This window comes from Nansenia antarctica (genome assembly GCF_963989245.1).
Source record: "Nansenia antarctica genome assembly, chromosome: 15".
Lineage (NCBI taxonomy): Eukaryota > Metazoa > Chordata > Actinopteri > Argentiniformes > Microstomatidae > Nansenia > Nansenia antarctica.
Window position 1 is genome coordinate 107,451 of NC_137685.1, and position 18,039 is coordinate 125,489.

At 39.0% G+C, this 18,039-nt stretch overlaps 1 protein-coding gene across 1 annotated transcript; it reads left to right on the forward strand.

Moving 5' to 3' along the window:
• Nucleotides 1–836: 836 nt before the first annotated feature.
• cUnh1orf159 (chromosome Un C1orf159 homolog) lies at nt 837–17,134 on the forward strand (the record flags this gene model as incomplete). Its single annotated transcript, XM_080545739.1, has 9 exons — nt 837–863; nt 1,903–2,082; nt 5,287–5,368; nt 5,515–5,601; nt 5,991–6,047; nt 6,719–6,853; nt 6,987–7,012; nt 13,732–13,762; nt 16,862–17,134. 9 exons carry the CDS (start codon nt 837–839, stop codon nt 16,960–16,962), a joined length of 726 nt encoding a protein of 241 aa, XP_080401865.1. The 3' UTR covers nt 16,963–17,134.
• Nucleotides 17,135–18,039: the final 905 nt, after the last annotated feature.

Sequence of the window (18,039 nt, forward strand, 5' to 3'; positions counted from 1 at the left end):
ACTCAGCCCTGTCACCACACCTGGTCTGAATAACGACGTTAACGAGCCGCACGTGAAGATTTAAATCTCCCGCCATGCAGCGCGTGGATCACATGATCTCCGTTAGCCTATCCGTCAGACTATCGTGACGTCAGAATTATAAGGTTCTATTTCCATTTTTGTCAAAATTGAGTTTTTTACATAATCTGATCCATTAGGTGTTTATTAATGCCTGTATTTTAAAAATGTTTATATTTTTTAGTTAGTAATTAATAAAATACAAAGGTTCCATCTCACAGAACATAATGGAATGTAAAAACGTTGACGCTCAATATCTCTGAACTGCCCTAAACGGAGATAGAACCTTATCATTCTAAACGGAGATAGAACCTTATCATTCTAAACGGAGATAGAACCTTATCATTCTAAACGGAGATAGAACCTTATCATTCTAAACGGAGATAGAACCTTATCATTCTAAACGGAGATAGAACCTTATCATTCTAAACGGAGATAGAACCTTCTCATTCTAAACAGAGATAGAACCTTATCATTCTAAACGGAGATAGAACCTTCTCATTCTAAACGGAGATAGAACCTTATCATTCTAAACGGAGATAGAACCTTCTCATTCTAAACAGAGATAGAACCTTATCATTCTAAACGGAGATAGAACCTTCTCATTCTAAACGGAGATAGAACCTTATCATTCTAAACGGAGATAGAACCTTATCATTCTAAACTCACGATATGTTGTTGCGTCATAAATAATGCATGTTAATAACATCTGTATGATAATCTACCAGCTGTGTCTGACCCTGACCCAGGCCAGAGGTTTAATAACATCTCTGTTAGTGATGTCAGGGGACGTGACCGGCTCCTGGGTAAGTATCTTAGTAGGGTTAATATGTCATATTACAGGGTTAGGGTTAAGGCTAGATGTGAATATGTCATATTACAGGGTTAGGGTTAAGGCTACTATGTGAATATGTCATATTACAGGGTTAGGTTTAAGGCTACTATGGGAATATTTCATATTACAGGGTTAGGGTTAAGGCTACTATGTGAATATGTCATATTACAGGGTTAGGTTTAAGGCTACTATGGGAATATTTCATATTACAGCCAACAGAGCTTTAGAACAGATAGCAGACTAAAGAATCAGAGATTACAACATTACAATCCTTACTTACGAAATGTTTTAGGATTAGATACCATGAACACGTTTGTAAATAAGACATATAGAAAAAGTGCCAAATTAAGTATTTGAAATGTGCTACAATTTCAGCAAAATGTATCTTTCCCATTTCCATTGAGACAGTTTCCCAGTGGTGTCCATGGGCACCTCCGCACCAAATCCAGAAATGATATTCTGCAGGAATACAGGACAGCAGCCAGACCCCCACCTCCCGACAGGCTGCTGCAGAGGCTAAAGGTCAACAAACAGCTAGCTAACTCTTAACAAACAGCTAGCTAACTCTTAACAAAAGAGAGAAAACTGAAATCTTAAGAAACATTCTGTAGGCCTACAATACACAAAGAAAACATACTGTCATACACATTGTATTTATTGCACCCTTCCTTTTCAATGATGTTGTGATGTGGTGTGTGTGTGTGTGTGTGTGTGTGTGTGTGTGTGTTTCTATTTACAGGAAAACTCGAAGAAGCACAGTTTCTCAAAACATGACAACAGGGAGTTGTTCCAGGGCAGTGCAGTGTAGTGTATTTTGAAGATGTAAGTAGCCGTTAAAAATGATAATGGATATTTCATCTAGACATATATTCATATAGACCATGTGCTAGCTAATAATCTGTCTACCTGGAAGTTACATTTACAGCTACATTCTCTGACAGCAAGCAGTACTTTTAACTTTTACATTTTTACTTTTAACTTTGATTAAGTCAAACTCTCAACTTTCCTAGGGTTTAGGCAGGAAGCATGTCTGCAGCCCTATTGCCAAAGCTGCTCACTTCAAACCGGAGCTGTTGACTTGGGGTCCTCTTAAGGGTGCCGGCCCCCCACTCAGCCTGTACGGCACCACCTTCTGCCTGCAGAAGTCTCCCAAAGTCCAACCCCCGCGCCTCCTGCTTCCTCGGCTGCTGGTGCCCCCCTCATCTAATGAACCCTACAACACCACCTACCACTACACCTATTGCAGCCAACCTAACCCTAACCCTAACCCTAACCCTAACCCCTCATCTGAACCCTACAACACCACCTACCACTACATCTACTGCAGCCAACCTAACCCTAACCCTAACCCTAACCCTAACCCCTCATCTGAACCCTACAACACCACCTACCACTACATCTACTGCAGCCCAGCTTTGCCAGGGGCGACTGTCTCTGGGAACCGCTCCAAGTCTAACCTAGCTAAGACACCACGCTTCGTACCCCTTACTGTGTCTGACTGTCTCCGCTGGCCCCACTTATAAGAGCATAGTCTCAAAGCAGATGGGTGATGATCTGAGAGTAATGGGAATGCCCTCATAATAAAATCATTAATCTGACATTTTTAATCAGAATCATTCATCTGACAGGACTAGTAGATGTTAAAAGATGTTGAAAAACAAACACAAAAACAAACACATTTTTGTTTTCACCAGGGTTGTTTTTAGTTGGTTTTAATAAATCCAAAATGTATTCATTGGTATTTAAAGAACCACAACCTAAATAAGTCCATGACATTATTTACTTTTTTATGTATGTAGTGTATTGCCAATGCTGGGATGTTTATTCATCGTTTTTTGATCAAATAATAATATACATATAATAATAATAATAATAATAATAATAATAATAATAATAATAATAATAATAATAATAATAATATTAAACATTTTCAAATGACTTTTCTAAAGTCTTTCACCGAGGCACATGTTGGTCATGTTGAGCAGACACACCCCATGGTCTTTCTGTATCCTAGCAACTGGCTGTAGATGAGATGTGACGTGGCAGCACTTTTAAACACTGCGGATGTGACATTATGAAATAAAAGTCTAATAGATTTCTTGCACAACGAAAGTAAGTTATGATGGCAATCTGCAGAAGGTTAGGCTTAATGATAAGAAAAAAACATACAAGTGAAATCCCGCATCTAACTAAAAGGAAAGACAATTAATTAACCGTTTCTCTGCATAACAGTTAAAGGCTCGAGGTAGAGAGATGCAGGGCTCACTCTTTTCATATTCCGCAACATCATATATATATATCATATATCATAACATCATAATAATCGTTAACTTAAACACGTTAACTAACAACCTTATCTACGGGCAATCATAAACAACGTTATTATAATGAGACAGAAAATTGCCTTATTATCGTGGAACTTTTATTGTGATAAAGTCACCTGATCTCCGCCGGAAGTCACCTGATCTCCGCCGGAAGTCTACCTGATCTCTCTAACAACACGGAAGTTGTTATTGAATGTGATGAAGAGAGCAGAGCTGTCATCTGTCTGTCATCCTAACGCGTGTTTTCATTACAGGTTAGTGGTTTCGGTTTCTGATTGAATTATATTTTCAGCATGTTGTCAACTGAACTGTTCTCTGTTCAACTGTTCTCTGTTCTCTGTGAGACGTTATTAAACATATAAGCAGCTAGCTAACCCTAACCCTGTGAGACGTTATTAAACGTGATGTACATGGAGGTGCAGAGAGTCTCATGTATCTGGGCAGAGCCTCAGCTCCGAGCCTAACCAGCTAGCTTGTCTCCGCGTATGACACGTTTTGTTGTTTAGCTTCTGTTTTTAAAATAACAAGACATTTGATTGGCGTCATTCTGGGGCTTTTCTGTTAACTGTCTAGTTCACATCTGGATAATAATGTTATTAGCTTGCAAGATCAATCAGATGACAAAGCTCCAGCCAGTTTGAGCAGCTAGCTTACAACCCCTAACCCTGTACAACCCCTGACCCTAATATAACCCTAACTAGCTCCACTGCACAGCTCGTCTGACTGGATGTTCCTGTCCGTCTGCAGCTGAACTCTGCTGGGAGCCAAACAGCAACACAGTGTCATTCTTTCAGTAATTATTGCAAATAATACAATTGATTTTATAGACATTGTTTTAAAATGTATGTTAATGACATAGTAGTACAACTGACTTGTTACATTTAATAACCAGAACACTGACTGAGTTGATTGTTTATTCAACACATGAGAACATGTCTGTTGTCATTGGAAACTTGAAATCCTCTCAGTGTCTCTTACCACTGATTTCTCTCTAGGCCTGTTCTCACTATGGCTCTGTCATACCCCCTCTCTCTCTAGGGCTGTCCTCACTATGGCTCTGTCATACCCCCTCTCTCTCTCTCTAGGGCTGTCCTCACTATGGCTCTGTCATACCCCCTCTCTCTCTCTAGGGCTGTCCTCACCATGGCTCTGTCATACCCCCTCTCTCTCTCTCTAGGGCTGTCCTCACCATGGCTCTGTCATACCCTCTCTCTCTCTCTCTCTAGGGCTGTCCTCACCATGGCTCTGTCATACCCTCTCTCTCTCTCTCTCTAGGGCTGTCCTCACTATGGCTCTGTCATACCCTCTCTCTCTCTCTCTAGGGCTGTCCTCACCATGGCTCTGTCATACCCCCTCTCTCTCTCTAGGGCTGTCCTCACTATGGCTCTGTCATACCCTCTCTCTCTCTCTAGGGCTGTCCTCACCATGGCTCTGTCATACCCCCTCTCTCTCTAGGGCTGTCCTCACCATGGCTCTGTCATACCCCCTCTCTCTAGGGCTGTCCTCACTATGGCTCTGTCATACCCCCTCTCTCTCTCTAGGGCTGTCCTCACTATGGCTCTGTCATACCCCCTCTCTCTCTCTAGGGCTGTCCTCACTATGGCTCTGTCATACCCCCTCTCTCTCTAGGGCTGTCCTCACTATGGCTCTGTCATACCCCCTCTCTCTCTCTAGGGCTGTCCTCACTATGGCTCTGTCATACCCCCTCTCTCTCTAGGGCTGTCCTCACTATGGCTCTGTCATACCCCCTCTCTCTCTAGGGCTGTCCTCACTATGGCTCTGTCATACCCCCTCTCTCTCTCTAGGGCTGTCCTCACCATGGCTCTGTCATACCCCCTGGTCTTTGCAGCAACTCTGATTCTGATCAGTCCTGAAACTCCACTAACTAAGGTAAGAGGGTGGCCCAGACCGTCCTAGCAGTATACAGCTGTCATTCTGACCGGTTTAGGGCTGTTGATGTAAATGGGTGACGCAGTTTTAACACAATTTTAATACCGTTTTAAGCGTTCTTTGGTCCAGTCGAAGTCTAGGTTACAATAGTGATGCTCTATTTGTATGATTTTGTTTCAGGCTTTACATCATAATCCCTATGACTGCTGTGGAGAGAGACAAAGAGGGAACAGTTCCTGTAATGGCAGTCATTGTGAGCCAGGTACCTCAGCCCCCCTTGTCTCCTAACCCTAACCCTAACCTCAAAGTACTGCTGTACATAATGGCATGAAAATCCCATAATTCGGTCATTTAGTCTATGGTCTTCCTGCATTGTGTTTCCTTGCATCCATTTTCTGATTTCCTCAGGATGCTACCTGCGTGTCCTGGAGAACAACACCGCTGTGTGTGTGCACTGTGATCTGGACCAGGAGAACTCCACAACCTGCAACTACTGTAAGTGTAACAGGCCTTCAACTACTGTAAGTGTAACAGGCCTTCAACTACTGTAAGTGTAACAGACCTTCAACTACTGTAAGTGTAACAGGCCTTCAACTACTGTAAGTGTAACAGGCCTTCAACTACTGTAAGTGTAACAGGCCTTCAACTACTGTAAGTGTAACAGGCCTTCAACTACTGTAAGTGTAACAGGCCTTCAACTACTGTAAGTGTAACAGGCCTTCAACTACTGTAAGTGTAACAGGCCTTCAACTACTGTAAGTGTAACAGGCCTTCAACTACTGTAAGTGTAACAGGCCTTACCACTGGAAGAGGCTGCTAGTTTCTGACTGAGACTTAAGTTGACCACCTCTGACTACTAGACCCTTTCTCTTTCCTTCATACAGCATATGTTACGGAGAGGACAAATCGTACAACAATAACTACAGTTCTCCCTCAAATTGGTAAGAAATTATTTAATTTAATGAATTCATTTTTTGAACGTATGTTGATAAAAATCTGCAGATGAAAAAGTGTTGAAGGTAGACTCAGCGATAAGACGTTTGGGTTAAAGTAGCTGCATGGTCATTGATGTTAGTACGAGGGTAACCCTAACCCTAAGGTACGAGGGCAGCGATGACTAACTACAATAGTTACCACAGTATCATGAGCTCTATGCACAAAGTCTCACACAACAGACCTATCGCTAAGCCACGCCCCAAAATAGAGATTGTCCAATCATATCACAGCAAAAGTCACTATAGGCAGAAAACTCGGACAAACAACTCGCTAATATCTGATGGTGAAAAGCTTCTAGACAAAATATTCTTGTAATCTTTAAAAAACATGTCTATTACTTACTTGTAAAGCTGAAATTTCAACTCCCGCCATTGTAAGTTGAATGTTATTCAGTCACGGTCGGTCGGGCAGTCACTGTCAGTGAAGAATTTGAGCGAGCGTTTGTTTGTTTGTCCAAGTTTTCAAAGGGGCCGTGGCTTAGCGATATTGCATCCAAATGTTGGAGTTTAATTATTAAAACCCTGCACTACTGTATATGTCAGATCACCTGCTTTAAGTGTATAACATCTTTGCTCTACTGTGATGAGTGATGTTGAATGTGTGTGTCTGTGAGCAGGTGGTCCAGGGGTGGCAGCCTCTCTCCTGCTGGGAACTCTGCTGATCAGCCTGTTTCTGATTCTGTCTGTTGCTTCATTCTTTTACCTCAAACGCTCTAACCGACTTCCCAGTGTGTTTTACCAGCGCAACAAAGGTAAGTTGGTTGAGTTTGATTGTGAAATGTACTGTTATTCATTATATTATGTGCTGCAAATACGTAACAGTAAATGGTTGAATACAAGCAGGTATCTAATCTAATTAACTAATATATTTATGTATTTTCACAGCCTTCATATTCCAACCAAGTGAAACAGTAAGTCATATATTTGTAAACAATACTGTTAAAAGAAAGACCATATCACTCCTAATACATGAAGATGTATTCTATTATACATATATACATTATATTCTATTAGCTTACGTATGAGATCCATAGTATGGTGGCGATGAGATGCGAGCTTGAATGTCCAGTATTGTTATGGACACATTCACAATGTTATTTAATCTGAATAAGTATACATATAGTATAACAGTGGAGTCAGTGTAATGATTGTTACTTTTCCTAGATAATGTTTAGCAGGGTATTATAGATGATGTTTAGCAGGGTATTATAGATGATGTTTAGCAGGGTATTATAGATGATGTTTAGCAGGGTATTATAGATGATGTTTAGCAGGGTGTTATAGATGATGTTTAGCAGGGTGTTATAGATGATGTTTTAGCAGGGTATTATAGATGATGTTTAGCAGGGTATTATAGATGATGTTTAACAGGGTATTATAGATGATGTTTTAGCAGGGTGTTATAGATGATGTTTAGCAGGGTGTTATAGATGATGTTTAGCAGGGTGTTATAGATGATGTTTTAGCAGGGTATTATAGATGATGTTTAGCAGGGTATTATAGATGATGTTTAACAGGGTATTATAGATGATGTTTTAGCAGGGTGTTATAGATGATGTTTAGCAGGGTGTTATAGATGATGTTTAGCAGGGTGTTATAGATTATGTTTAGCAGGGTGTTATAGATAATGTTTTAGCAGGGTATTATAGATGATGTTTAGCAGGGTATTATAGATAATGTTTAACAGGGTATTATAGATGATGTTTAGCAGGGTATTATAGATGATGTTTAGCAGGGTATTATAGATAATGTTTAACAGGGTATTATAGATGATGTTTAGCAGGGTATTATAGATGATGTTTAGCAGGGTATTATAGATGATGTTTAGCAGGGTATTATAGATGATGTTTAGCAGGGTGTTATAGATGATGTTTAGCAGGGTATTATAGATGATGTTTAGCAGGGTGTTATAGATGATGTTTAGCAGGGTATTATAGATGATGTTTAGCAGGGTGTTATAGATGATGTTTAGCAGGGTATTATAGATGATGTTTAGCAGGGTATTATAGATGATGTTTAGCAGGGTATTATAGATGATGTTTAGCAGGGTATTATAGATGATGTTTAGCAGGGTATTATAGATGATGTTTTAGCAGGGTATTATAGATGATGTTTAGCAGGGTGTTATAGATGATGTTTTAGCAGGGTATTATAGATGATGTTTAGCAGGGTATTATAGATGATGTTTAGCAGGGTGTTATAGATGATGTTTAGCAGGGTATTATAGATGATGTTTAGCAGGGTGTTATAGATGATGTTTAGCAGGGTATTATAGATGATGTTTAGCAGGGTATTATAGATGATGTTTAGCAGGGTGTTATAGATGATGTTTAGCAGGGTATTATAGATGATGTTTTAGCAGGGTATTATAGATGATGTTTAGCAGGGTGTTATAGATGATGTTTAACAGGGTATTATAGATGATGTTTAGCAGGGTATTATAGATGATGTTTAACAGGGTATTATAGATGATGTTTAGCAGGGTGTTATAGATGATGTTTAGCAGGGTATTATAGATGATGTTTAGCAGGGTGTTATAGATGATGTTTAGCAGGGTATTATAGATGATGTTTAGCAGGGTATTATAGATGATGTTTAGCAGGGTGTTATAGATGATGTTTAGCAGGGTATTATAGATGATGTTTAGCAGGGTATTATAGATGATGTTTAGCAGGGTGTTATAGATGATGTTTAACAGGGTATTATAGATGATGTTTAGCAGGGTATTATAGATGATGTTTAACAGGGTATTATAGATGATGTTTAGCAGGGTGTTATAGATGATGTTTAGCAGGGTGTTATAGATGATGTTTAACAGGGTATTATAGATGATGTTTAACAGGGTATTATAGATGATGTTTAACAGGGTATTATAGATGATGTTTAGCAGGGTATTATAGATGATGTTTAGCAGGGTATTATAGATGATGTTTAGCAGGGTGTTATAGATGATGTTTAGCAGGGTATTATAGATGATGTTTAGCAGGGTATTATAGATGATGTTTTAGCAGGGTATTATAGATGATTAACAGGGTGTTATAGATGATGTTTAGCAGGGTATTATAGATGATGTTTTAGCAGGGTATTATAGATGATTAACAGGGTATTATAGATGATGTTTAGCAGGGTATTATAGATGATGTTTAGCAGGGTATTATAGATGATTAACAGGGTATTATAGATGATGTTTAGCAGGGTATTATAGATGATGTTTTAGCAGGGTATTATAGATGATTAACAGGGTATTATAGATGATGTTTAGCAGGGTATTATAGATGATGTCTAACAGGGTGTTATAGATGATGTTTAGCAGGGTATTATAGATGATGTTTAACAGGGTATTATAGATGATGTTTAACAGGGTATTATAGATGATGTTTTAGCAGGGTGTTATAGATGATGTTTAACAGGGTATTATAGATGATGTTTAACAGGGTATTATAGATGATGTTTAGCAGGGTGTTATAGATGATGTTTAGCAGGGTGTTATAGATGATGTTTAGCAGGGTATTATAGATGATGTTTAGCAGGGTATTATAGATGATGTTTAGCAGGGTATTATAGATGATGTTTAGCAGGGTATTATAGATGATGTTTAGCAGGGTGTTATAGATGATGTTTAGCAGGGTATTATAGATGATGTTTAGCAGGGTGTTATAGATGATGTTTAGCAGGGTGTTATAGATGATGTTTAGCAGGGTATTATAGATGATTAACAGGGTATTATAGATGATGTTTAGCAGGGTATTATAGATGATGTTTAGCAGGGTATTATAGATGATGTTTAGCAGGGTATTATAGATGATGTTTAGCAGGGTGTTATAGATGATGTTTAGCAGGGTATTATAGATGATGTTTAGCAGGGTATTATAGATGATGTTTAGCAGGGTGTTATAGATGATGTTTAGCAGGGTGTTATAGATGATGTTTAGCAGGGTATTATAGATGATGTTTAGCAGGGTATTATAGATGATGTTTAGCAGGGTATTATAGATGATGTTTAGCAGGGTGTTATAGATGATGTTTAGCAGGGTATTATAGATGATGTTTAGCAGGGTATTATAGATGATGTTTAGCAGGGTATTATAGATGATGTTTAGCAGGGTGTTATAGATGATGTTTAGCAGGGTGTTATAGATGATGTTTAGCAGGGTATTATAGATGATGTTTTAGCAGGGTATTATAGATGATGTTTAGCAGGGTGTTATAGATGATGTTTTAGCAGGGTATTATAGATGATGTTTTAGCAGGGTGTTATAGATGATGTTTAGCAGGGTATTATAGATGATGTTTAACAGGGTGTTATAGATGATGTTTAGCAGGGTATTATAGATTATGTTTAGCAGGGTATTATAGATGATGTTTAACAGGGTATTATAGATGATGTTTAGCAGGGTATTATAGATAATGTTTAGCAGGGTGTTATAGATGATGTTTAGCAGGGTGTTATAGATGATGTTTAACAGGGTATTATAGATGATGTTTAGCAGGGTGTTATAGATGATGTTTAACAGGGTATTATAGATGATGTTTAGCAGGGTATTATAGATGATGTTTAACAGGGTATTATAGATGATGTTTAACAGGGTGTTATAGATGATGTTTAACAGGGTGTTATAGATGATGTTTTAGCAGGGTATTATAGATGATGTTTAGCAGGGTGTTATAGATGATGTTTAGCAGGGTATTATAGATGATGTTTAGCAGGGTATTATAGATGATGTTTAGCAGGGTATTATAGATGATGTTTAGCAGGGTATTATAGATGATGTTTAGCAGGGTATTATAGATGATGTTTAACAGGGTATTATAGATGATGTTTAGCAGGGTGTTATAGATGATGTTTAGCAGGGTATTATAGATGATGTTTAGCAGGGTATTATAGATGATGTTTAGCAGGGTATTATAGATGATGTTTAGCAGGGTGTTATAGATAATGTTTAGCAGGGTGTTATAGATAATGTTTAGCAGGGTATTATAGATGATGTTTTAGCAGGGTATTATAGATGATGTTTAGCAGGGTATTATAGATAATGTTTAGCAGGGTATTATAGATGATGTTTTAGCAGGGTGTTATAGATGATGTTTAGCAGGGTATTATAGATAATGTTTAGCAGGGTGTTATAGATGATGTTTAGCAGGGTGTTATAGATGATGTTTTAGCAGGGTATTATAGATAATGTTTAGCAGGGTGTTATAGATGATGTTTAGCAGGGTGTTATAGATGATGTTTAGCAGGGTGTTATAGATGATGTTTAGCAGGGTATTATAGATGATGTTTAACAGGGTATTATAGATGATGTTTAGCAGGGTATTATAGATAATGTTTAGCAGGGTGTTATAGATGATGTTTAGCAGGGTATTATAGATGATGTTTAGCAGGGTGTTATAGATGATGTTTAGCAGGGTGTTATAGATGATGTTTAGCAGGGTGTTATAGATGATGTTTAGCAGGGTGTTATAGATGATGTTTAGCAGGGTGTTATAGATGATGTTTTAGCAGGGTGTTATAGATGATGTTTAGCAGGGTGTTATAGATGATGTTTAGCAGGGTATTATAGATGATGTTTAGCAGGGTGTTATAGATGATGTTTTAGCAGGGTATTATAGATGATGTTTAGCAGGGTATTATAGATGATGTTTAGCAGGGTGTTATAGATGATGTTTTAGCAGGGTGTTATAGATGATGTTTAGCAGGGTGTTATAGATGATGTTTAACAGGGTATTATAGATGATTAACAGGGTGTTATAGATGATGTTTAGCAGGGTATTATAGATGATGTTTAACAGGGTGTTATAGATGATGTTTAACAGGGTGTTATAGATGATGTTTAACAGGGTGTTATAGATGATGTTTAACAGGGTGTTATAGATGATGTTTAACAGGGTATTATAGATGATGTTTAACAGGGTGTTATAGATGATGTTTAACAGGGTATTATAGATGATGTTTAGCAGGGTATTATAGATGATGTTTAGCAGGGTATTATAGATGATGTTTAGCAGGGTGTTATAGATGATGTTTAGCAGGGTGTTATAGATGATGTTTAACAGGGTATTATAGATAATGTTTAGCAGGGTATTATAGATGATGTTTAGCAGGGTGTTATAGATGATGTTTAGCAGGGTATTATAGATGATGTTTAACAGGGTGTTATAGATGATGTTTAACAGGGTATTATAGATGATGTTTAGCAGGGTATTATAGATGATGTTTAACAGGGTGTTATAGATAATGTTTAGCAGGGTATTATAGATGATGTTTAACAGGGTGTTATAGATAATGTTTAGCAGGGTATTATAGATGATGTTTAGCAGGGTATTATAGATGATGTTTAGCAGGGTATTATAGATGATGTTTAGCAGGGTATTATAGATGATGTTTAGCAGGGTGTTATAGATGATGTTTAGCAGGGTATTATAGATGATGTTTAGCAGGGTATTATAGATGATGTTTTAACAGGGTATTATAGATTATGTTTAGCAGGGTGTTATAGATGATGTTTTAGCAGGGTATTATAGATGATGTTTAGCAGGGTGTTATAGATGATGTTTTAGCAGGGTATTATAGATGATGTTTTAGCAGGGTATTATAGATGATGTTTTAGCAGGGTGTTATAGATGATGTTTAGCAGGGTATTATAGATGATGTTTAGCAGGGTGTTATAGATGATGTTTAGCAGGGTGTTATAGATGATGTTTAGCAGGGTATTATAGATGATGTTTAGCAGGGTATTATAGATGATGTTTAGCAGGGTGTTATAGATGATGTTTAGCAGGGTGTTATAGATGATGTTTAGCAGGGTATTATAGATGATGTTTTAGCAGGGTGTTATAGATGATGTTTAGCAGGGTATTATAGATGATGTTTAACAGGGTGTTATAGATGATGTTTAGCAGGGTGTTATAGATGATGTTTAGCAGGGTGTTATAGATGATGTTTTAGCAGGGTGTTATAGATGATGTTTTAGCAGGGTGTTATAGATGATGTTTAGCAGGGTATTATAGATGATGTTTAGCAGGGTATTATAGATGATGTTTTAGCAGGGTGTTATAGATGATGTTTAGCAGGGTGTTATAGATGATGTTTTAGCAGGGTGTTATAGATGATGTTTTAGCAGGGTGTTATAGATGATGTTTAGCAGGGTGTTATAGATGATGTTTAACAGGGTATTATAGATGATGTTTTAGCAGGGTGTTATAGATGATGTTTAGCAGGGTATTATAGATGATGTTTAGCAGGGTGTTATAGATGATGTTTTAGCAGGGTGTTATAGATGATGTTTTAGCAGGGTGTTATAGATGATGTTTTAGCAGGGTGTTATAGATGATGTTTAGCAGGGTGTTATAGATGATGTTTTAGCAGGGTGTTATAGATGATGTTTAGCAGGGTGTTATAGATGATGTTTAGCAGGGTGTTATAGATGATGTTTTAGCAGGGTGTTATAGATGATGTTTTAGCAGGGTGTTATAGATGATGTTTAGCAGGGTATTATAGATAATGTTTAGCAGGGTGTTATAGATGATGTTTTAGCAGGGTGTTATAGATGATGTTTAGCAGGGTTGGGGTTTTAGGTGTTATAGATGAGGAGGAATAAGCTTGACCCGTGTCTCTTGTCTCTTGTTCCAGGCTGTCATGATACCGTCAGCGACGTCTTCAGGTAAGAAACCTTATCAAGCTATATAGTTAACGTTATTATATATATAGTTAGCGTTATTATATATATAGTTAGCGTTATTATATATATAGTTAGCGTTATTATATATATAGTTAACGTTATTATATATATAGTTAACGTTATTATATATATAGTTAGCGTTATTATATATATAGTTAGCGTTATTATATATATAGTTAACGTTATTATATATATAGTTAACGTTATTATATATATAGTTTGCGTTATTCTACATTACTTTCCCACAATACATTCTGTATCTATAATAATAGTACAATTAGTTACGTTTAGTACAATTATGTAAGCATAATTGTCTAGCAGTGCACTACCATACAAAAGATGACAATATTCACCTTTCATCTTAAATTTGAATTAATTTTACAGATAAAAAAACTATTCGAGGCACTCCTGTGTCCATGCCAGCCTTACTGTGTCCATGCCCACCCAGCCTTACTGTGTCCATGCCAGCCTTACAGTGTCCATGCCCACCCAGCCTTACAGTGTCCATGCCCACCCAGCCTTACTGTGTCCATGCCAGCCTTACAGTGTCCATGCCCACCCAGCCTTACAGTGTCCATGCCCACCCAGCCTTACTGTGTCCATGCCAGCCTTACTGTGTCCATGCCCACCCAGCCTTACTGTGTCCATGCCAGCCTTACTGTGTCCATGCCCACCCAGCCTTACTGTGTCCATGCCAGCCTTACTGTGTCCATGCCAGCCTTACAGTGTCCATGCCCACCCAGCCTTACAGTGTCCATGCCCACCCAGCCTTACAGTGTCCATGCCCACCCAGCCTTACTGTGTCCATGCCCACCCAGCCTTACTGTGTCCATGCCCACCCAGCCTTACTGTGTCCATGCCAGCCTTACAGTATCCATGCCCACCCAGCCTTACAGCTGAAATGACCTGCGAGTGTGTGAGAAAGTCAACATAGGGGACACACGTGTGCAGTGGGTTTATCATGTCTCTCTGTATGCAGTGGGTTTATCATGTCTCTCTCTCTGTATGCAGTGGGTTTATCATGTCTCTCTCTCTGTATGCAGTGGGTTTATCATGCCTCTCTCTCTGTATGCAGTGGGTTTATCATGCCTCTCTGTGTGCAGTGGGTTTATCATGTCTCTCTGTATGCAGTGGGTTTATCATGTCTCTCTGTATGCAGTGGGTTTATCATGTCTCTCTGTATGCAGTGGGTTTATCATGCCTCTCTGTATGCAGTGGGTTTATCATGTCTCTCTGTATGCAGTGGGTTTATCATGTCTCTCTGTATGCAGTGGGTTTATCATGCCTCTCTGTATGCAGTGGGTTTATCATGCCTCTCTGTGTGCAGTGGGTTTATCATGTCTCTCTGTATGCAGTGGGTTTATCATGTCTCTCTGTATGCAGTGGGTTTATCATGTCTCTCTGTATGCAGTGGGTTTATCATGTCTCTCTGTATGCAGTGGGTTTATCATGCCTCTCTGTATGCAGTGGGTTTATCATGTCTCTCTGTATGCAGTGGGTTTATCATGTCTCTCTGTATGCAGTGGGTTTATCATGCCTCTCTGTATGCAGTGGGTTTATCATGTCTCTCTGTATGCAGTGGGTTTATCATGTCTCTCTGTATGCAGTGGGTTTATCATGTCTCTCTGTATGCAGTGGGTTTATCATGTCTCTCTGTATGCAGTGGGTTTATCATGCCTCTCTGTATGCAGTGGGTTTATCATGCCTCTCTGTATGCAGTGGGTTTATCATGTCTCTATGTATGCAGTGGGTTTATCATGTCTCTCTGTATGCAGTGGGGTTTATCATGTCTCTCTGTATGCAGTGGGGTTTATCATGTCTCTCTGTATGCAGTGGGTTTATCATGTCTCTCTGTATGCAGTGGGTTTATCATGCCTCTCTGTGTGCAGTGGGTTTATCATGCCTCTCTGTATGCAGTGGGTTTATCATGTCTCTCTGTATGCAGTGGGGTTTATCATGTCTCTCTGTATGCAGTGGGGTTTATCATGTCTCTATGTATGCAGTGGGTTTATCATGTCTCTCTGTATGCAGTGGGTTTATCATGTCTCTCTGTATGCAGTGGGTTTATCATGTCTCTCTGTATGCAGTGGGTTTATCATGCCTCTCTGTATGCAGTGGGTTTATCATGCCTCTCTGTATGCAGTGGGTTTATCATGTCTCTCTGTATGCAGTGGGTTTATCATGTCTCTCTGTATGCAGTGGGTTTATCATGTCTCTATGTATGCAGTGGGTTTATCATGCCTCTCTGTATGCAGTGGGTTTATCATGTCTCTCTGTATGCAGTGGGTTTATCATGTCTCTCTGTATGCAGTGGGTTTATCATGTCTCTCTGTATGCAGTGGGTTTATCATGTCTCTCTGTATGCAGTGGGTTTATCATGTCTCTCTGTATGCAGTGGGTTTATCATGTCTCTCTGTATGCAGTGGGTTTATCATGTCTCTCTGTATGCAGTGGGTTTATCATGTCTCTCTGTATGCAGTGGGTTTATCATGTCTCTCTGTATGCAGTGGGTTTATCATGTCTCTCTGTATGCAGTGGGTTTATCATGTCTCTCTGTATGCAGTGGGTTTATCATGCCTCTCTGTGTGCAGTGGGTTTATCATGTCTCTCTGTATGCAGTGGGTTTATCATGTCTCTCTGTGTGCAGTGGGTTTATCATGCCTCTCTGTGTGCAGTGGGTTTATCATGTCTCTCTGTATGCAGTGGGTTTATCATGTCTCTCTGTATGCAGTGGGTTTATCATGTCTCTCTGTATGCAGTGGGTTTATCATGCCTCTCTGTGTGCAGTGGGTTTATCATGTCTCTCTGTATGCAGTGGGTTTATCATGTCTCTCTGTATGCAGTGGGTTTATCATGTCTCTCTGTATGCAGTGGGTTTATCATGTCTCTCTGTATGCAGTGGGTTTATCATGCCTCTCTGTGTGCAGTGGGTTTATCATGTCTCTCTGTATGCAGTGGGTTTATCATGTCTCTCTGTATGCAGTGGGTTTATCATGTCTCTCTGTATGCAGTGGGTTTATCATGTCTCTCTGTGTGCAGTGGGTTTATCTGCCTCTCTACATTGTGTTTCTTTATCTGAAGTGAGGAAACCCAGATACGTCAGGAGAGAGCGGCCCTCCATGACATCATCCCATCCTGCCACAATCCCCCCCGCGGCCACCACCAAAGTCTACAACGTCTAGACTCTATAACCCTCTATAACCCGAACCCTCTACTATAGAGGGCCTGGAGCCAACTAGCAGGTGCCAAAGGCTCGGTGGAGAGCCCTTATGACTGTGAAGGCCGATCTTCCTCCAAAGTGTTGCCTAAGAGGACAGCTTCATTTACTCCCAGGCGGTGGTGCAATTCAGCTCTCTTTCCTCTGCAGTATCTGCAGAAGCCTTCTTTCTCTAGGTCGATGATTCCGTTTTTTATAATTCTGTTTTTGCAATGTGTCTATACACACTTATCCAGTCATTTATTTTCTGTATATATTTTGTATATCATTTTTTTACTTTATTCTATCTCTGTTGAGCATTTGGCCAAAGGTTTACCGGTATTAAGAATGGAAAGAGCGGGACTATGGTGTATCTTTGATATTGGTGAATACTTTCCAGACAGATTTTGTTTTTAATTTAATACTATTTTGTTTCTGTTTGTCGGTTGAGCTCTGAGCCAAACTAAATGTTTTATTTATTTATTGTCTTACTGCACATATAGAAACACAACAAAAGAGTACTTACTGTTACTGTACATATAGAAACACAACAACAGTTACTTACTGTTACTGTAGTTGTTTTTATTACATCTCTCATTGCACTCCATGACATTCATGGCTCACACTAAACTAAACACATGATCCATCGTCTGTAGTTATGCTTGACTCTGTCTTAGCCAATTAATTCCAAAAGAACATGGAAAGATGGAGAGCATGGACCCCATGTGCTGTGCTGTATGTGACTAAGCATGTTTGCAAGGTAAGGATATGTTGAATGAATGTATTGAAATCATCCTGAGGTGATACTCTAACAACTAATTATCAACAACGTACTGCAAATATTACTTGTTGATATGAAGCTTAAAATTTGGTGGATGTGAGGGGCAAAATATGCCAAAATATGTTGTGTACAGTTAATGCAACAGTGCACTAAAGGTCTTTGCTGTGCCATTGGTGGGACGTGATGGTGGGATGTGTGATGCTCCCAAGATCTTTCCAGGAAGGCTGTGAGGATTATTCAAAGACATGTTTTTTCTCTGTTTTATTCTGGGGTATTTTGACG